This window comes from Choloepus didactylus, chromosome 16 (assembly GCF_015220235.1).
Source record: "Choloepus didactylus isolate mChoDid1 chromosome 16, mChoDid1.pri, whole genome shotgun sequence".
Classification (NCBI taxonomy): Eukaryota; Metazoa; Chordata; class Mammalia; order Pilosa; family Megalonychidae; genus Choloepus; species Choloepus didactylus.
This window is the reverse complement of record NC_051322.1, coordinates 58,978,475-59,000,085: the sequence shown is the minus strand read 5'-3', so window position 1 is coordinate 59,000,085 and position 21,611 is coordinate 58,978,475. Positions and strand designations below refer to the sequence as shown.

At 39.7% G+C, this 21,611-nt stretch overlaps 1 protein-coding gene across 1 annotated transcript in view; it reads right to left on the bottom strand.

Annotated features, from left to right (window-relative positions):
* The window catches only part of ABHD3 (abhydrolase domain containing 3, phospholipase), a 62,226-nt gene extending 52,101 nt beyond the window's left edge, over nt 1-10,125 (bottom strand). Inside the window, exons 1-3 of the mRNA XM_037806199.1 lie at nt 9,855-10,125; nt 9,160-9,323; nt 7,917-8,099 (exon numbers count right to left, since the gene is read on the bottom strand). Of these exons, the coding sequence (XP_037662127.1) occupies nt 7,917-8,099; nt 9,160-9,323; nt 9,855-10,016 (509 nt within the window). The 5' untranslated portion in view covers nt 10,017-10,125. The remainder of the gene's footprint in view (nt 1-7,916; nt 8,100-9,159; nt 9,324-9,854) is intronic.
* Between the last annotated feature and the right edge of the window lie 11,486 nt (nt 10,126-21,611).

Sequence of the window (21,611 nt, the reverse complement as noted above, 5' to 3'; positions counted from 1 at the left end):
AACTGGTCTACAAACCCTAAAAGAACCCTATCAAGGTCAGCAAATGCCACGAGGCCAAAAACAACAGAAAATTATAAAGCATATGAAAAAACCAGACGATATGGATAACCCAAGCCCAAGCACCCAAATCAAAAGACCAGAAGAGACACACCTAGAGCAGCTACTCAAAGAACTAAAGATGAACAATGAGACCCTAATACGGGATATGAAGGAAATCAAGAAGACCCTAGAAGAGCATAAAGAAGACATTGCAAGACTAAATAAAAAAATGGATGATCTTATGGAAATTAAAGAAACTGTTGACCAAATTAAAAAGATTCTGGACACTCATAGTACAAGACTAGAGGAAGTTGAACAACGAATCAGTGACCTGGAAGATGACAGAATGGAAAATGAAAGCATAAAAGAAAGAATGGGGAAAAAAATTGAAAAACTCGAAATGGACCTCAGGGATATGATAGATAATATGAAACGTCCGAATATAAGACTCATTGGTGTCCCAGAAGGGGAAGAAAAGGGTAAAGGTCTAGGAAGAGTATTCAAAGAAATTGTTGGGGAAAACTTCCCAAATCTTCTAAACAACATAAATACACAAATCATAAATGCTCAGCGAACTCCAAATAGAATAAATCCAAAAAAACCCACTCCGAGACATATACTAATCACACTGTCAAACATAGAAGAGAAGGAGCAAGTTCTGAAAGCAGCAAGAGAAAAGCAATTCACCACATACAAAGGAAACAGCATAAGACTAAGTAGTGACTACTCAGCAGCCACCATGGAGGCAAGAAGGCAGTGGCACGATATATTTAAAATTCTGAGTGAGAGGAATTTCCAGCCAAGAATACTTTATCCAGCAAAGCTCTCCTTCAAATTTGAGGGAGAGCTTAAATTTTTCACAGACAAACAAATGCTGAGAGAATTTGCTAACAAGAGACCTGCCCTACTGGAGATACTAAAGGGAGCCCTACAGACAGAGAAACAAAGACAGGACAGAGAGACTTGGAGAAAGGTTCAGTACTAAAGAGATTCGGTATGGGTACAATAAAGGATATTAATAGAGAGAGGGAAAAATATGGCAAACATAATCCAAAGGATAAGATGGCCGATTCAAGAAATGCCTTCACGGTTTTAACGTTGAACGTAAATGGATTAAACTCCCCAATTAAAAGATATAGATTCGCAGAATGGATCAAAAAAAATGAACCATCAATATGTTGCATACAAGAGACTCATCTTAGACACAGGGACACAAAGAAACTGAAAGTGAAAGGATGGAAAAAAATATTTCATGCAAGCTACAGCCAAAAGAAAGCAGGTGTAGCAATATTAATCTCAGATAAAATAGACTTCAAATGCAGGGATGTTTTGAGAGACAAAGAAGGCCACTACATACTAATAAAAGGGGCAATTCAGCAAGAAGAAATAACAATCGTAAATGTCTATGCACCCAATCAAGGTGCCACAAAATACATGAGAGAAACATTGGCAAAACTAAAGGAAGCAATTGATGTTTCCACAATAATTGTGGGAGACTTCAACACATCACTCTCTCCTATAGATAGATCAACCAGACAGAAGACCAATAAGGAAATTGAAAACCTAAACAATCTGATAAATGAATTAGATTTAACAGACATCTACAGGACATTACATCCCAAATCAACAGGATACACATACTTTTCTAGTGCTCACGGAACTTTCTCCAGAATAGATCATATGCTGGGACATAAAACAAGCCTCAATAAATTTAAAAAGATTGAAATTATTCAAAGCACATTCTCTGACCACAATGGAATACAATTAGAAGTCAATAACCATCAGAGACTTAGAAAATTCACAAATACCTGGAGGTTAAACAACACACTCCTAAACAATCAGTGGGTTAAAGAAGAAATAGCAAGAGAAATTGCTAAATATATAGAGACGAATGAAAATGAGAACACAACATACCAAAACCTATGGGATGCAGCAAAAGCAGTGCTAAGGGGGAAATTTATAGCACTAAACGCATATATTAAAAAGGAAGAAAGAGCCAAAATCAAAGAACTAATGGATCAACTGAAGAAGCTAGAAAATGAACAGCAAACCAATCCTAAACCAAGTACAAGAAAAGAAATAACAAGGATTAAAGCAGAAATAAATGACACAGAGAACAAAAAAACAATAGAAAGGATAAATATCACCAAAAGTTGGTTCTTTGAGAAGATCAACAAGATTGACAAGCCCCTAGCTAGACTGACAAAATCAAAAGAGAGAAGACCCATATAAACAAATAATGAATGAAAAAGGTGACATAACTGCAGATCCTGAAGAAATTAAAAAAATTATAAGAGGATATTATGAACAACTGTATGGCAACAAACTGGATAATGTAGAAGAAATGGACAATTTCCTGGAAACATATGAACAACCTAGACTGACCAGAGAAGAAATAGAAGACCTCAACCAACCCATCACAAGCAAAGAGATCCAATCAGTCATCAAAAATCTTCCCACAAATAAATGCCCAGGGCCAGATGGCTTCACAGGGGAATTCTACCAAACTTTCCAGAAAGAACTGACACCAATCTTACTCAAACTCTTTCAAAACATTGAAAAAAATGGAACACTACCTAACTCATTTTATGAAGCTAACATCAATCTAATACCAAAACCAGGCAAAGATGCTACAAAAAAGGAAAACTAACGGCCAATCTCCCTAATGAATATAGATGCAAAAATCCTCAACAAAATACTTGCAAATCGAATCCAAAGACACATTAAAAAATCATACACCATGACCAAGTGGGGTTCATTCCAGGCATGCAAGGATGGTTCAACATAAGAAAAACAATCAATGTATTACAACACATTAAAAACTCGAAAGGGAAAAATCAATTGATCATCTCAATAGATGCTGAAAAAGCATTTGACAAAATCCAACACCCCTTTTTGATAAAAACACTTCAAAAGGTAGGAATTGAAGGAAACTTCCTCAACATGATAAAGAGCATATATGAAAAACCCACAGCCAGCATAGTACTCAATGGTGAGAGACTGAAAGCCTTCCCTCTAAGATCAGGAACAAGACAAGGATGCCCGCTGTCACCACTGTTATTCAACATTGTGCTGGAAGTGCTAGCCAGGGCAATCCGGCAAGACAAAGAAATAAAAGGCATCCAAATTGGAAAAGAAGAAGTAAAACTGTCATTGTTTGCAGATGATATGATCTTATATCTAGAAAACCCTGAGAAATCAACGATACACCTACTAGAGCTAATAAACAAATTTAGCAAAGTAGCGGGATACAAGATTAATGCACATAAGTCAGTAATGTTTCTATATGCTAGAAATGAACAAACTGAAGAGACACTCAAGAAAAAGATACCATTTTCAATAGCAACTAAAAAAATCAAGTACCTAGGAATAAACTTAACCAAAGATGTAAAAGACCTATACAAAGAAAACTACATAACTCTACTAAAAGAAATAGAAGGGGACCTTAAAAGATGGAAAAATATTCCATGTTCATGGATAGGAAGGCTAAATGTCATTAAGATGTCAATTCTACCCAAACTCATCTACAGATTCAATGCAATCCCAATCAAAATTCCAACAACCTACTTTGCAGACTTGGAAAAGCTAGTTATCAAATTTATTTGGAAAGGGAAGATGCCTCGAATTGCTAAAGACACTCTAAAAAAGAAAAACGAAGTGGGAGGACTTACACTCCCTGACTTTGAAGCTTATTATAAAGCCACAGTTGCCAAAACAGCATGGTACTGGCACAAAGATAGACATATAGATCAATGGAATCGAATTGAGAATTCAGAGATAGACCCTCAGATCTATGGCCGACTGATCTTTGATAAGGCCCCCAAAGTCACCGAACTGAGCCATAATGGTCTTTTCAACAAATGGGGCTGGGAGAGTTGGATATCCATATCCAAAAGAATGAAAGAGGACCCCTACCTCACCCCCTACACAAAAATTAACTCAAAATGGACCAAAGATCTCAATATAAAAGAAAGTACCATTAAACTCCTAGAAGATAATGTAGGAAAACATCTTCAAGACCTTGTATTAGGAGGCCACTTCCTAGACTTTACACCCAAAGCACAAGCAACAAAAGAGAAAATAGATAAATGGGAACTCCTCAAGCTTAGAAGTTTCTGCACCTCAAAGGAATTTCTCAAAAAGGTAAAGAGGCAGCCAACTCAATGGGAAAAAATTTTTGGAAACCATGTATCTGACAAAAGACTGATATCTTGCATATACAAAGAAATCCTACAACTCAATGACAGTAGTACAGACAGCCCTATTATAAAATGGGCAAAAGATATGAAAAGACAGTTCTCTGAAGAGGAAATACAAATGGCCAAGAAACACATGAAAAAATGTTCAGCTTCACTAGCTATTAGAGAGATGCAAATTAAGACCACAATGAGATACCATCTAACACCGGTTAGAATGGCTGCCATTAAACAAACAGGAAACTACAAATGCTGGAGGGGATGTGGAGAAATTGGAACTCTTATTCATTGTTGGTGGGACTGTATAATGGTTCAGCCACTCTGGAAGTCAGTCTGGCAGTTCCTTAGAAAACTAGAGATAGAGCTACCATTCGATCCAGCGATTGCACTTCTCGGTATATACCCGGAAGATCGGAAAGCAGTGACACGAACAGATATCTGCACGCCAATGTTCATAGCAGCATTATTCACAATTGCCAAGAGATGGAAACAACCCAAATGTCCTTCAACAGATGAGTGGATAAATAAAATGTGGTATATACACACGATGGAATACTACGCGGCAGTAAGAAGGAACGATCTGGTGAAACATATGACAACATGGATGAACCTTGAAGACATAATGCTGAGCGAAATAAGCCAGGCACAAAAAGAGAAATATTATATGCTACCACTAATGTGAACTTTGAAAAATGTAAAACAAATGGTTTATAATGTAGAATGTAGGGGAACTAGCAGTAGAGAGCAATTAAGGAAGGGGGAACAATAATTCAAGAAGAACAGATAAGCTATTTAACGTTCTGGGGATGCCCAGAAATGACTATGGTCTGTTAATTTCTGATGGATGCAGTAGGAACAAGTTCACTGAAATGTTGCTATAGTATGTAACTTTCTTGGGGTAAAGTAGGAACATGTTGGAAGTTAAGCAGTTATCTTAGGTTAGTTGTCTTTTTCTTACTCCCTTGCTATGGTCTCTTTGAAATGTTCTTGTATTGTATGTTTGTTTTCTTTTTAACTTTTTTTTTCATACAGTTGATTTGAAAAAAGAAGGGAAAGTTAAAAAAAAAAAAAAAAGAAAAAGAAAAAAGACAAACAAGGAAAAAAAAAAAAAAAGATGTAGTGCCCCCTTGAGGAGCCTGTGGAGAATGCAGGGGTATTCGCCTACCCCACCTCCATGGTTGCTAACATGACCACAGACATAGGGGACTGGTGGTTTGATGGGTTGAGCCCTCTACCATAAGTTTTACCCTTGGGAAGACGGTTGCTGCAAAGGAGAGGCTAGGCCTCCCTGTATTTGTGCCTAAGAGTCTCCTCCTGAATGCCTCTTTGTTGCTCAGATGTGGCCCTCTCTCTCTGGCTAAGCCAACTTGAAAGGTGAAATCACTGCCCTCCCCCCTACGTGGGATCAGACACCCAGGGAAGTGAATCTCCCTGGCAACGTGGAATATGACTCCCGGGGAGGTATGTAGACCCGGCATCGTGGGATGGAGAACATCTTCTTGACCAAAAGGGGGATGTGAAAGGAAATGAAATAAGCTTCAGTGGCAGAGAGATTCCAAAACGAGCCGAGAAATCACTCTGGTGGGCACTCTTACGCACACTTTAGACAACCTTTTTTAGGTTCTAAAGAATTGGGGTAGCTGGTGGTGGATACCTGAAACTATTAAACTACAACCCAGAACCCATGAATCTCGAAGACAGTTGTATAAAAATGTAGCTTATGAGGGGTGACAGTGGGATTGGGAATGCCATAAGGACCAAACTCCACTTTGTCTAGTTTATGGATCGATGTGTAGAAAAGTAGGGGAAGCAAACAAACAGACAAAGGTACCTAGTGTTCTTTTTTACTTCAATTGCTTTTTTTCACTCTAATTATTATTCTTGTTATTTTTGTGTGTGTGCTAATGAAGGTGTCAGGGATTGATTTAGGTGATGAATGTACAACTATGTAATGGTACTGTAAACAATCGAAAGTACAATTTGTTTTGTATGACTGCGTGGTATGTGAATATATCTCAATAAAATGATGATTAAAAAAAAAAATAAATAAATAAATAAATAAATGCGGGATAGGCCCAAAGACCATTAAAAAATGTATTGACCATGGCTTATACATCTGTCCTGCTACCTTCAAGCCCAGTCTGATTCAATGTTAGCACTCCCTAAAATAGGCTGGGACTTCAATCAGATGGCAGTGACCTGGTCCATCCTTCCCCTCACATATGCTCTTTGAGGCAAGGATAACTTCCCACAACTCTTTGTATCTCTTCATAAATAGTACCTAAAACAAAGCTTTCCATATGTTGTACTATAGCAATACAATTTCTGAATGAATCAAAAAGAGACAATTTTAACCTCCAGAGAAGCTAGATCCTTCCAATCCTTTAATCAGAACTTTGGTAAGTAAAATGTGGCAACTTTTACAAACAATGGAAGAAAGCCATGCATACTGAAAATTTTAGGGCTTATGAGATTCAGTCCTTGACTTTCAACCACATTGTTTTTAAAAGCAATTTCTAAGTCCTGGGAGACAGTTCAGGCTAAGTCTAGAAAGTACAACTTAAATATGTACAAAAGACTTTATGGTCTTCTGTACTTTATGACCATAGCTAAGTTTTTAGCAAAACAAACAAACAAAAAACTGGTATCAAATCTCAGATCTAACTGTTTGGTACTTAAATGTGGACTAATGATGAATTCTTGCTATTGCTTACTGCAAATTTCATTGGAACCATAATTCTGGAACACCATATCACAGCTTCTTAGAGAATTGTCACTTTATGGACAAACTAGGCTTTATTTGTAAAAGATCAGAGTTAATTTGTTAAAATTAAATTAGTTATTATGATATTTTTCCTTTATATCAAAATATTTTATTAATATAAACTCAACTTCAATTAGTCACATAAAAAAGGTGTTCCATGTTTAACAAAAGATATAACTCTATTTTAAATGCAGCTCAAGAGTGTTCCATTGCAATAATTACTGTCAGCTAAAAAAGGTACAAAAAAACAGTGCCTTTCACAATGACCTCTGCTTTAAGATTCTGAGGCTGAATCTGAAGTTTAAAGGTGCTAACTCACTTCCAAAAAATTAAATTGCACCTGGTGACTGAATTGAATAATGTTTACTCAAAAGTGCTGTAGTATCATCAGCTGGACCCTAGCCATGTGCACTTGCAAACTGAGGTAGACAGAAGTGCAGAGCACACTGGAAAAATAAGAATGACCTAGAAGCTGATTCTGAATGTTTTGTTACACTTGGGAACTGAGCCAGGAAGACAAGATTGGTGGATCCAAGGCCCAAAGACAGAGTATGACATGAGAGTCACTGTGTATTCTTTCAGGGGTTTGTAATTGCCATTGTCCATAGCACTCCCTCCGACATGCCCTATTGCTTCTCTGACCTGTCTTCTGTCAACTCTTAGATTTTAATTTCATTCATTCATTCAGCCAAAATTTGCTTAGTGCCTACCACACTAAGTGCTATTTGCTGTAAGGACTCAATTTAGCATCTTCCTGGAATAAAAAGAAGGCAATGAGGAAGCAGGTAAAAATAATTTAGGGGATTGTGTAAGCCATGCAAGGTATAATACGTATTTCTGAAACAAACATGTAGATATATTTGCACTTCAGTTAGAATGAATTAAGTGAAAAAAGGAAAAAATCTATCACTGGGTACCTGTATCCTAATTCTTCACTGAGATGGATCATATGAAGGATATATGATTCCTTGCTTGTTCCAGTAAGGCCAGGCAACAATAAGATAGTAGGTCTGCTGTTGGCATCCACATAATGCTTATTGTTATCATTGTCAAACCAGTCCAATGAAATCTGTCCTCCATCTGCTGTTTTAATAAGCTCACTGAAAGGAACAATTTGAAAGACATTATTTATTAAGTATTTTGAAACATATTTTAACTTTAGTGTCTTAATTTTATCAACATATGACCTTATTTGGCCTTCTCAAAATAACTTTTTTAAGTATTTAAATATGTATATCATTTTCTTTCACCAAGGGTATCATGAAGATTAGTACCAGAAAGTATTACCAGCAACCTCAGTAAAAGGTAGTACGTAAAAATGAACTTCAAAGCACTTCAAATATTTTTCTTAATCATTTCATTATTACTCAAAAATACTCAGCATTAACCCCTATTTGACTGAGGTCACCCAAATAACTCTACAGGAGATTAAGTAAAATGCCAATTTGATCACCACTCCAGCTCTTTTGACTCAATAATGCAGATTCCCAACTACTTAAATATTTTAAAGTACCTCTCACATAGTATTTATGAACTTACAGAATTTTCCCAAACAAATAGTGCAAGTTCCAGGCAACAAAGGAACTCCAGTAGGACTAGATGACTCAGGGAAATTAATAATAGACACCATTTGAATCTCTGGTTACTGATATATTCTGTACCAACACCTCAAGGACATTATCAACAAGAACCCACTTGCTGAAATTTTAGATCGCATATGTTACTAAAATAAAAATTTTAAAAAAAATTTTTAAAGACCCTTTTGTTCATCAATATGAACGTAGTCCTTTTACAGGAATCCATCATACAAAACCCACATTAACTGGCATCCTTCTCCCACCCTCATCCCTCAGCATTTGCTACATCTCAATGAATTGGTGCCTCTCATCAAAGGATCTATGTCCTCAGGGACAGATACATGACAAGTTGGTAGAGTAAGTCCCAACACACTTCTCTCACTCTAGAAATAAACTATTAACATCAGGCACAAAGATCAGGGAAGGCAACACCTGATTAATTTCCTGCAGTTGTGGGGTGGGGGACACACCTTCCATTTTCAGTCATTTTCCCCTTTCTCTATATTTACTAAACCAGAGGTTCTATTAATCAAAAACTGGGAGAAGGCATATATATTGTGAGTGAAAATGGAAATGTACTTACTTCCTGTACTGCACCAGGGGCCTGGAGGTGATGAACGGTCTCAGCAGAGTTTGTCCTCGACTCTCCCAGCACCAGACCGTCGGGTAGTACGTTTCTGTCACCACCGGACAGTGGTCCTGAAGGAAGCGACTGAAACTCTCACCCCCTGTCACTAGCTGGGGTTTCTGAGGAAAAAGCAGGTATCAGTTCAGGCTCCAGAATGGAGCAAAGTTTCCGCCTACCCTAAGACAGGAATGAGTACAGACTTTGTTCCTGGCTCACACTGGCGCGTGTTCCCTCTAATTACATCTCCTTCTGGAAGCCTTCGGCCAATAATTCAGAATCACAACAGATTTAAACCGTGTTTTATAAATTCCTCAAGGAAAGGCGAGAACTGCGATAAGGAAGTCATCCTTAAAAGTGCTGTGCAGCCTGGCAGAGAGCGCGGAGAGTGGGCGGCGGCGTCCGCCCGAGGTCAGAGGGGGCCCCGGCTGCTGTCCCAGCACCGGGGCCGGGACACCCCCAGCCAGGTGGACCGCGCTGGTCAGCTTTCCCGCGCACACTGGAAGGGCGTCCATCAGTCGCCCGGGCGACAATTCGGGAGCGGCCCCAGCCCCCCACCGCTGCGCGCGCCCCCTCCGGCTCCCCGGCCGCCGCGCTCGGTGCAAAGCGCCTGCGGCCTCGCGCCCGCTGCCACGCGTCTCCCCTCGGCTCACCTTGGCAATGCTGCTCAGGTAGTAGCAGGCATAGGCGACGCTGAAGCCCAGGATCAGGGATAAGCCCACTCCCGACCCCAAAAACCCGACTCGGACCTGGTGCTCTAGGTAAAGGGAGAGCTCCCGGGAGAGCCCCCGCAGGTCCATGGCCAGCCGCTGCATGGCTCGGGCAGGGCGGCGCGCGGTCCTGCGGCGCAAGGAGCGCCAGCCGCCGACGAGCGGGATCCCCGCGCTGCGCGGCCGCCACCCCTGACTAGTGCGTCTCCTGCCGGGCGCTGCGCGGCTTCCGCTAACGGGCGCGGCCGAGCGGTCGGGGGAGGCGGAGTCCGATCCTCCTGCCGCCGCTGGCTCCGCCCCCGCTGCCGGGAGCCAACCCGAGCCTCCAGCCACTCAGGAACCTTCCAGCTCGGCGGCCGGCGGGTGACAGAAGGGTCCTGGGCCACGGCGCAGGCAGTCAGGGTGAACCCCCCGAGAGCGGGGAGAGAGTGGGCTGACTCTGGAGAAGGAAATGGGCCTGGTAGCGCTCTCTCGGGTCCTGGGGCGGCACCTGCGCCAGTGACCTTGAACAAGTCCGCATCGCTGGTGGGAGTGGGGTGGGGTGGGGTGGGGTCGTGTGGTGTCTTAATCCTTCCTGTGAACTAGTCATTTAGGGTGACCGGGAAGTGTGTCTTGGAGCCAGTGATTTGGGGGTTACGCCAAAGAAATGTTAGGAGAATGCTCCATGTAGTGAAAGAATGCTGCATGCTCCCAGAATTTGTATTTCCGCCTAAAACTATTAAAAGGGCAACGTATTCGATAAACAATTTAAAAGTGAAGACATTTGTCCTTATCTTTAAACCTCCCCGTGAACTCTTAAGTTGCTAAGTGCGACTTCAATAAGAAGTGATTCCCGAAAATAAATGAGAAAATCAAGAACAGGAACTGGAATTGAGTAATTTTAAAAGCCTATTCGTCTTCCATTAATGCTTTCAATTTAAATATGCACCGAAATTCACACCGATTACCTAATGTATACACAGGAGACAGTTCGTGAAGTAGTTTTTCCTAGTCTTATTTATAGTAACGTGACTACAGCCAAGAGATGTTTTTAGGCATCTGAAGGGTGAGAAGATTTAACAATAAGTTTTTATGGGTTCATTAAGAAAGTATGATCCTGTATAGGACTAAGAAATACTTCACAGGATTATAAACAGATGATATACACTAATGATGGGGAGATGGAATTACATCCAAATGGGCTTGAAGTGAGGAACTGATCTGTCTGTGATTTGAGCATTGCTTCATATACTTGCAATTTTATGGTTGCGCATACCCAGAATAATTCAGTTAGCTTCACTGAATGTTTTTTTTTTTCCCTTTAGTCTGTAGAATAATAATTTCTACTTTATAGAATTGTTGGGAGGACTAAATGAAATAAGGTGTACTAGCCTCCCCCTGAGCATGACTTAATTCTCTCTCAGTACCTGGTTCTCATACTTGAGCCAGTAGGCCACACACACACACGTGCATGTGCTAGTTTGTCATACTTGACACTTTTCTTGCAATGGCCTTTGTAATGCCTGCACCTGCTTTCTGCCCTTCCCACAAATAAATACATTTATGTTTCCTTTTGCTCGAGCTTAAAGTGAAAATATCATAGATTAACAAAGGATAAGATGCCAGTCTGTAAAGGCTATGTACTGTTTGATTCCAACTATATGATATTGTGGAAAAGGGAAAATTACAGCGAACTAAAAACATCAGTGGTTGCCATGTGTTCAGGAGGAGGGGATGAGAGATGAATAGGTGGAACTCAAGGATTTTTTAGGGCAGTGGAATTATTCTGTATGAAATCTTATTGGTGGATACATGACATTATACATTTCTCAAAATCCATAGAACTGTTTATAGTGAGCCCCAGTGAAAATGATGGACTTTAGTTACTAATAATGTATCAATATTGGTTCATCACTTGTAACAAATGCACCCCACTGATGCAAGATATTAATAATAGGGGAAAGTATATGGGGTGGGTGGGAGCAGGAAGGTATATGGGAACTTGCTGTACTTTCTGTGCAATTTTTCTGTAAAACCTAAAACTTCTCTAAAACTAAAATTTATTACTTAGAAAAAGGATAAGGTAAAATCATTAAAATAAAATATTTCATAGTCATCATGGTGTGTAGAAAGCATACTGGCCTGGGAGTTAAAAACTCCTCTGAGGAGGCGGTGCAAGATGGCAGACTGGTGAGCTGTATGTTTTAGTTACTCCTCCAGGAAAGTAGGTAGAAAGCCAGGAACTGCGTGGACTGGACACCACAGAGCAATCTGACTTTGGGCATACTTCATACAACACTCATGAAAACGTGGAACTGCTGAGATCAGCGAAATCTGTAAGTTTTTGCGGCCAGGGGACCCGCGCCCCTCCCTGCCAGGCTCAGTCCCGGGGGAGGAGGGGCTGTCAGCTCCGGGAAGGAGAAGGGAGAACTGCAGTGGCTGCTCTTATCGGAAACTCATTCTACTGATACAGACTCCAACCATAGATAGACTGAGACCAGACACCAGAGAATCTGAGAGCAGCCAGCCCAGCAGAGAGGAGACAGGCATAGAAAAAAAACAACATGAAAAACTCCAAAATAAAAGCGGAGGATTTTTGGAGTTCTGGTGAACATAGAAAGGGGAAGGGCCCTGAGGCGCATATGCAAATCCCAAAGAAAAGCTGATCTCTCTGCCCTGTGGACCTTTCCTTAATGGCCCTGATTGCTTTGTCTCTTAGCATTTCAATAACCCATTAGATCTCCGAGGAGGGCCCCTTTTTTTTTTGTTTGTTTGTTTTTTTTAATCCTTTTTTCTTTTTCTAAAACAATTACTCTAAGAAGCCCAATACAGAAAGCTTCAAAGACTTACTATTTGGGCAGGTCAAGTCAAGAGCTGAACTAGGAGAGCTCTGAGACAAAACGCAATAATCCAGTGGCTGAGAAAATTCACTAAACACCACAACTTCCCAAGAAAAGGGGGGTGTCTGCCCACAGCCATCATCCTGGTGGACAGGAAACACTCCTGCCCATTGCCAGCCCCATAGCCCAGAACTGCCCCAGTCAACCCAGTGTGACGGAAGTGCTTCAAATAACAGGCACACACCACAAAACTGGGTGTGGACATTAGCCTTCCCTGCAACCTCAGCTGATAGTCCCAGAGTTGGGAAGGTAGAGCAGTGTGAATTAACAAAGCCCCATTCAGCCATCATTTCAGCAGACTGGGAGCCTCCCTACACAGCCCAGCAGCCCAGAACTGCCCTGGGGGGACGGCACTCACCTGTGACATAGCACAGTCATCCCTCAACAGAGGACCCGGGGTGCACGGCCTGGAAGAGGGGCCCACTTGCAAGTCTCAGGAGCCATACGCCAATACCAAGGACTTGTGGGTCAGTGGCAGAGACAAACTGTGGCAGGACTGAACTGAAGGATTAGACTATTGCAGCAGCTTTAAAACTCTAGGATCACCAGGGAGATTTGATTGTTAGAGCCACACCCCCCTCCCTGACTGCCCAGAAACACGCCCCATATACAGGGCAGGCAACACCAACTACACACGCAAGCTTGGTACACCAATTGGACCCCACAAGACTCACTCCCCCACTCACCAAAAAGGCTAAGCAGGGGAGAACTGGCTTGTGGAGAACAGGTGGCTCGTGGACGCCACCTGCTGGTTAGTTAGAGAAAGTGTACTCCACGAAGCTGTAGACCTCATAAATTAGAGATAAGGACTTCAATTGGTCTACAAATCCTAAAAGAACCCTATCAAGTTCAGCAAATGCCACGAGGCCAAAAACAACAGAAAATTATAAAGCATATGAAAAAACCAGACGATATGGATAACCCAAGCCCAAGCACCCAAACCAAAAGACCAGAAGAGACACAGCACCTAGAGCAGCTACTCAAAGAACTAAAGATGAACAATGAGACCATAGTACGGGAGATAAAGGAAATCAAGAAGACCCTAGAAGAGCATAAAGAAGACATTGCAAGACTAAATTAAAAAATGGATGATCTTATGGAAATTAAAGAAACTGTTGACCAAATTAAAAAGATTCTGGACACTCATAGTACAAGACTAGAGGAAGTTGAACAACGAATCAGTGACCTCGAAGATGACAGAATGGAAAATGAAAGCATAAAAGAAAGAATGGGGAAAAAAATTGAAAAAAATCGAAATGGACCTCAGGGATATGATAGATAATATGAAACGTCCAAATATAAGACTCATTGGTGTCCCAGAAGGGGAAGAAAAGGGTAAAGGTCTAGGAAGAGTATTCAACGAAATTGTTGGGGAAAACTTCCCAAATCTTCTAAACAACATAAATACACAAATCATAAATGCTCAGCGAACTCCAAATAGAATAAATCCAAATAAACCCACTCCGAGACATATACTGATCACACTATCAAACACAGAAGAGAAGGAGCAAGTTCTGAAAGCAGCAAGAGAAAAGCAATTCACCACATACAAAGGAGACAGCATAAGACTAAGTAGTGACTACTCAGCAGCCACCATGGAGGCAAGAAGGCAGTGGCACGATATATTTAAAATTCTGAGTGAGAAAAATTTCCAGCCAAGAATACTTTATCCAGCAAAGCTCTCCTTCAAATTTGAGGGAGAGCTTAAATTTTTCACAGACAAACAAATGCTGAGAGAATTTGCTAACAAGAGACCTGCCCTACTGGAGATACTAAAGGGAGCCCTACAGACAGAGAAACAAAGACAGGACAGAGAGACTTGGAGAAAGGTTCAGTACTAAAGAGATTCGGTATGGGTACAATAAAGGATATTAATAGAGAGAGGGAAAAATATGGCAAACATAATCCAAAGGATAAGATGGCCGATTCAAGAAATGCCTTCACGGTTTTAACGTTGAATGTAAATGGATTAAACTCCCCAATTAAAAGATATAGATTCGCAGAATGGATCAAAAAAAATGAACCATCAATATGTTGCATACAAGAGACTCATCTTAGACACAGGGACACAAAGAAACTGAAAGTGAAAGGATGGAAAAAAATATTTCATGCAAGCTACAGCCAAAAGAAAGCAGGTGTAGCAATATTAATCTCAGATAAAATAGACTTCAAATGCAGGGATGTTTTGAGAGACAAAGAAGGCCACTACGTACTAATAAAAGGGGCAATTCAGCAAGAAGAAATAACAATCGTAAATGTCTATGCACCCAACCAAGGTGCCACAAAATACATGAGAGAAACACTGGCAAAACTAAAGGAAGCAATTGATGTTTCCACAATAATTGTGGGAGACTTCAACACATCACTCTCTCCTATAGATAGATCAACCAGACAGAAGACCAATAAGGAAATTGAAAACCTAAACAATCTGATAAATGAATTAGATTTAACAGACATCTACAGGACATTACATCCCAAATCACCAGGATACACATACTTTTCTAGTGCTCATGGAACTTTCTCCAGAATAGATCATATGCTGGGACATAAAACAAGCCTCAATAAATTTAAAAAGATTGAAATTATTCAAAGCACATTCTCTGACCACAATGGAATACAATTAGAAGTCAATAACCATCAGAGACTTAGAAAATTCACAAATACCTGGAGGTTAAACAACACACTCCTAAACAATCAGTGGGTTAAAGAAGAAATAGCAAGAGAAATTGCTAAATATATAGAGACGAATGAAAATGAGAACACAACATACCAAAACCTATGGGATGCAGCAAAAGCAGTGCTAAGGGGGAAATTTATAGCACTAAACGCATATATTAAAAAGGAAGAAAGAGCCAAAATCAAAGAACTAATGGATCAACTGAAGAAGCTAGAAAATGAACAGCAAACCAATCCTAAACCAAGTAGAAGAAAAGAAATAACAAGGATTAAAGCAGAAATAAATGACATAGAGAACAAAAAAACAATAGAGAGGATAAATATCACCAAAAGTGGGTTCTTTGAGAAGATCAACAAGATTGACAAGCCCCTGGCTAGACTGACAAAATCAAAAAGAGAGAAGACCCATATAAACAAAATAATGAATGAAAAAGGTGACATAACTGCAGATCCTGAAGAAATTAAAACAATTATAAGAGGATACTATGAACAACTGTATGGCAACAAACTGGATAATGTAGAGGAAATGGACAATTTCCTGGAAACATATGAACAACCTAGACTGACCAGAGAAGAAATAGAAGACCTCAACCAACCCATCACAAGCAAAGAGATCCAATCAGTCATCAAAAATCTTCCCACAAATAAATGCCCAGGGCCAGATGGCTTCACAGGGGAATTCTACCAAACTTTCCAGAAAGAACTGACACCAATCTTACTCAAACTCTTTCAAAACATTGAAGAAAATGGAACATTACCTAACTCATTTTATGAAGCTAACATCAATCTAATACCAAAACCAGGCAAAGATGTTACAAAAAAGGAAAACTACCGGCCAATCTCCCTAATGAATATAGATGCAAAAATCCTCAACAAAATACTTGCAAATCGAATCCAAAGACACATTAAAAAAATCATACACCATGACCAAGTGGGGTTCATTCCAGGCATGCAAGGATGTTTCAACATAAGAAAAACAATCAATGTATTGCAACACATTAAAAACTCGAAAGGGAAAAATCAATTGATCATCTCAATAGATGCTGAAAAAGCATTTGACAAAATCCAACATCCGTTTTTGATAAAAACACTTCAAAAGGTAGGAATTGAAGGAAACTTCCTCAACATGATAAAGAGCATATATGAAAAACCCACAGCCAGCATAGTACTCAATGGTGAGAGACTGAAAGCCTTCCCTCTAAGATCTGGAACAAGACAAGGATGCCCGCTGTCACCTCTGTTATTCAACATTGTGCTGGAAGTGCTAGCCAGGGCAATCCGGCAAGACAAAGAAATAAAAGGCATCCAAATTGGAAAAGAAGAAGTAAAACTGTCATTGTTTGCAGATGATATGATCTTATATCTGGAAAACCCTGAGAAATCGACGATACAGCTACTAGAGCTAATAAACAAATTTAGCAAAGTAGCGGGATACAAGGTTAATGCACATAAGTCCGTAATGTTTCTATATGCTAGAAATGAACAAACTGAAGAGACACTCAGGAAAAAGATACCATTTTCAATAGCAACTAAAAAAATCAAGTACCTAGGAATAAACTTAACCAAAGATGTAAAAGACCTATACAAAGAAAACTACATAACTCTACTAAAAGAAATAGAAGGGGACCTTAAAAGATGGAAAAATATTCCATGTTCATGGATAGGAAGACTAAATGTCATTAAGATGTCAATTCTACCCAAACTCATCTACAGATTCAATGCAATCCCAATCAAAATTCCAACAACCTACTTTGCAGACTTGGAAAAGCTAGTTATCAAATTTATTTGGAAAGGGAAGATGCCTCGAATTGCTAAAGACATTCTAAAAAAGAAAAACAAAGTGGGAGGACTTACACTCCCTGACTTTGAAGCTTATTATAAAGCCACAGTTGCCAAAACAGCATGGTACTGGCACAAAGATAGACATATAGATCAATGGAATCGAATTGAGAATTCGGAGATAGACCCTCAGATCTATGGCCGACTGATCTTTGATAAGGCCCCCAAAGTCACTGAACTGAGTCATAATGGTCTTTTCAACAAATGGGGCTGGGAGAGTTGGATATCCACATCCAAAAGAATGAAAGAGGACCCCTACCTCACCCCCTACACAAAAATTAACTCAAAATGGACCAAAGATCTCAATATAAAAGAAAGTACCATAAAACTCCTAGAAGATAATGTAGGAAAACATCTTCAAGACCTTGTATTAGGCGGCCACTTCCTAGACTTTACACCCAAAGCACAAGCAACAAAAGAGAAAATAGATAAATGGGAACTCCTCAAGCTTAGAAGTTTCTGCACCTCAAAGGAATTTCTCAAAAAGGTAAAGAGGCAGCCAACTCAATGGGAAAAACTTTTTGGAAACCATGTATCTGACAAAAGACTGATATCTTGCATATATAAAGAAATCCTACAACTCAATGACAGTAGTACAGTCGGCCCAATTATAAAATGGGCAAAAGATATGAAAAGACAGTTCTCTGAAGAGGAAATACAAATGGCCAAGAAACACATGAAAAAATGTTCAGCTTCACTAGCTATTAGAGAGATGCAAATTAAGATCACAATGAGATACCATCTAATACCGGTTAGAATGGCTGCCATTAAACAAACAGGAAACTACAAATGTTGGAGGGGATGTGGAGAAATTGGGACTCTTATTCACTGTTGGTGGGACTGTATAATGGTTCAGCCACTCTGGAAGTCAGTCTGGCATTTCCTTAGAAAACTAGATATAGAGTTACCATTCGATCCAGCGATTGCACTTCTCGGTATATACCCGGAAGATCGGAAAGCAGTGACACGAACAGATATCTGCACGCCAATGTTCATAGCAGCATTATTCACAATTGCCAAAAGATGGAAACAACCCAAATGTCCTTCAACAGATGAGTGGATAAATAAAATGTGGTATATACACACGATGGAATACTACGCAGCAGTAAGAAGGAACGATCTCGTGAAACATATGACAACATGGATGAACCTTGAAGACATAATGCTAAGCGAAATAAGCCAGACACAAAAAGAGAAATATTATATGCTACCACTAATGTGAACTTTGAAAAATGTAAAACAAATGGCTTATAATGTAGAATGTAGGGGAACTAGCAATAGAGAGCAATTAAGGAAGGGGGAACAATAATCCAAGAAGAACAGATAAGCTATTTAACGTTCTGGGGATGCCCAGGAATGACTATGGTCTGTGAATTTCTGATGGACATAGTAGGAGCAAGTTCACAGAAATGTTGCTATATTAGGTAACTTTCTTGGGGTAAAGTAGGAACATGTTGGAAGTTAAGCAGTTAGGTTAGTTGTGTTTTTCTTAGTCCCTTGTTATGGTCTCTTTGAAATGTTCTTTTATTGTATGTTTGTTATCTTTTTAACTTTTTTTCATACAGTTGATTTAAAAAAGAAGGGAAAGTTAAAAAAAAAAAAAAACAAGGAAAAAATAAAAGATGTAGTGCCCCCTTGAGGAGCCTGTGGAGAATGCAGGGGTATTTGCCTACCCCACCTCCATGGTTGCTAACATGACCACAGACATAGGGGACTGGTGGTTTGATGGGTTCAGCCCTCTACCACAGATTTTACCATTGGGAAGACAGTTGCTGCAAAGGAGAGGCTAGGCCTCCCTATGGTTGTGCCTAAGAGCCTCCTCCCGAATGCCTCTTTGTTGCTCAGATGTGGCCCTGTCTCTCTAGCTAAGCCAAATTGAAAGGTGAAATCACTGCCCTCCCCCCTACGTGGGATCAGACACCCAGGGGAGTGAATCTCCCTGGCAACATGGAATATGACTCCCGGGGAGGAATGTAGACCCGGCATCGTGGGACGGAGAACATCTTCTTGACCAAAAGGGGGATGTGAAAGGAAATGAAATAAGCTTCAGTGGCAGAGAGAATCCAAAAGGAGCCGAGAGGTCACTCTGGTGGGCACTCTTACGCACACTTTAGACAACCCTTTTTAGGTTCTAAAGAATTGGGGTAGCTGGTGGTGGATACCTGAAACTATCAAACTACAACCCAGAACCCATGAATCTCGAAGACAGTTGTATAAAAATGTAGCTTATGAGGGGTGACAAGGGGATTGGGAAAGCCATAAGGACCACACTCCACTTTGTCTAGTTTATGGATGGATGAGTAGAAAAATAGGGGAAGGAAACAAACAGACAAAGGTACCCAGTGTTCTTTTTTACTTCAATTGCTCTTTTTCACTCTAATTATTATTCTTGTTATTCTTGTGTGTGTGCTAATGAAAGTGTCAGGGATTGATTTGGGTGATGAATGTACAACTATGTAATGGTACTGTGAACAATCGAAAGTACGATTTGTTTTGTATGACTGCGTGGTATATGAATATATCTCAATAAAATGAAGATTTTAAAAAAAAAGCTATTGCATTAAAAATTAGCTTCAATGTACTTATTTTAAGTTATTTCGTTTTTCTTATGCCTTTGTTTGATTACGGTTTGTTAATTTTTTGGGGGTATGGTAGGAAAATGTTGGAAGCAATGTAGTTATTTTAGACTATTTTTTTTTCTTATTCCTTTGGATATGGTTTATTAATTTTCTTGGGGTATGGTAGGAACATGTTGGAAGCAAAGTAGTTATTTTAGGTTGTTTTTCTTAATACTATGCTTTTTTTTTGTTTGAAATGTTTTCTTTTTTTGTTGTTTGTTTTAATTTTTTGATAAACTTTAAAAAAATGTGTAGCAAGAGGCAGGGCAAGATGGCGGCACAGGGAGGTGTGGAATTTAGTTAATCCCCTAAAGCAACAAGTAAATAACCAGGAATAACTAGAAAATAGTATGGAACAACTGTTGGACCTGGCATCATAGGATTGAGAAAGACTTCTGGATCAGAAGGGGGAAGAGAAATGAAACAAAATTTCAGTGACTTGAGAAATTTCAAATGGAGTTGACTGGTCATTCTGGTGGTTATTCTTATGCATTATATAGATATCCCTTTTTAGTTTTTAGTGTATTAGAATAGCTAGAAGGAAATACCTGAAACTGTTGAACTGCAATCCAGTAGCCATGATTCTTGAAGATGATCGTATACCTATATAGCTTACACAGTGTGACTGTGGGATTGTGAAAACCTTGTGTCTCACACTCTCCTTATCCAGTGTATGGACAGATGAGTAGAAAACTGGGTACAAAAAGTAAATGAATAATGGGGCAGAGGAGGGGTATGAGATGTTTTGGGTATTCTTTTTTACTTCTATTTTAATTGTTATTCTTATTTTCATTTTTTGGAGTCATGAAAATGTTCAAAAATTGATTGTGGAGATGAAAGCATAACTATATGATGATACTGTGATCAAATGATTGTATGGTATGTGACTATATCTCAATAAAATTGCATTTAAAAAAAAAAAAAAAAAAAAAACTCCTCTGAACTTATCCACCAGACTTAAGCAAAACACTTACTCTTTGTGGGCCTTAGTTCCTTATCTGTAAAATAAGCACTTAGGAATGGAAGACGTCCAAGTTTCTTTCATGTTAGAAGAATATTTCAGAATATTCCTTAAGGCAAGAACTATTACTCCCAACTTATAGATTAGAAAATGAGAGCTCAGAGAGTTTCATTCATTTACTCAACCAGTATTTCTTTGATCCTACCAGGCACTGAGGATCCAATGACGAATAAGATATATCAGGGAGTTTACAGTCTAGTGTGGTGACAGACGATTAAATAAGAAATTACAGAAGCATGGTGATGGTGGTGAAGGAGGGAGGTACAAGATGCTGTAATAACACAGGGTGCTTAGTTGCACGCAGCAAAAACCAATTTGGGCTCACTATAAGCAGAGAAGAAATTTATTACAATGGTACTTGGTAGTTGACAAATCTCCAGAAGTGCCAGCGAACAGGAACAATGCCTAAAAAAGTTGCAGAGCTGGTCCTGTTATGACAACAGTTCTATGCCCCTGGGCACTGCCTGGGTTTTGGCATCCGTATCAGCCACACTAGATACTGTCCTCTGCCATGAACTCTTGACATTGTTTCTGAAAACTGGGTGTTCTATCACTTTTGCCGCTCCCTTGCCAAAATGGATTTCTATGATCCCTGCTTCTCAGCCTATCTTCTCATTCTAAGTCTGGGGTGAGTGGAGCTGACTAGTGGAGTCTAGGTTGTATCTCA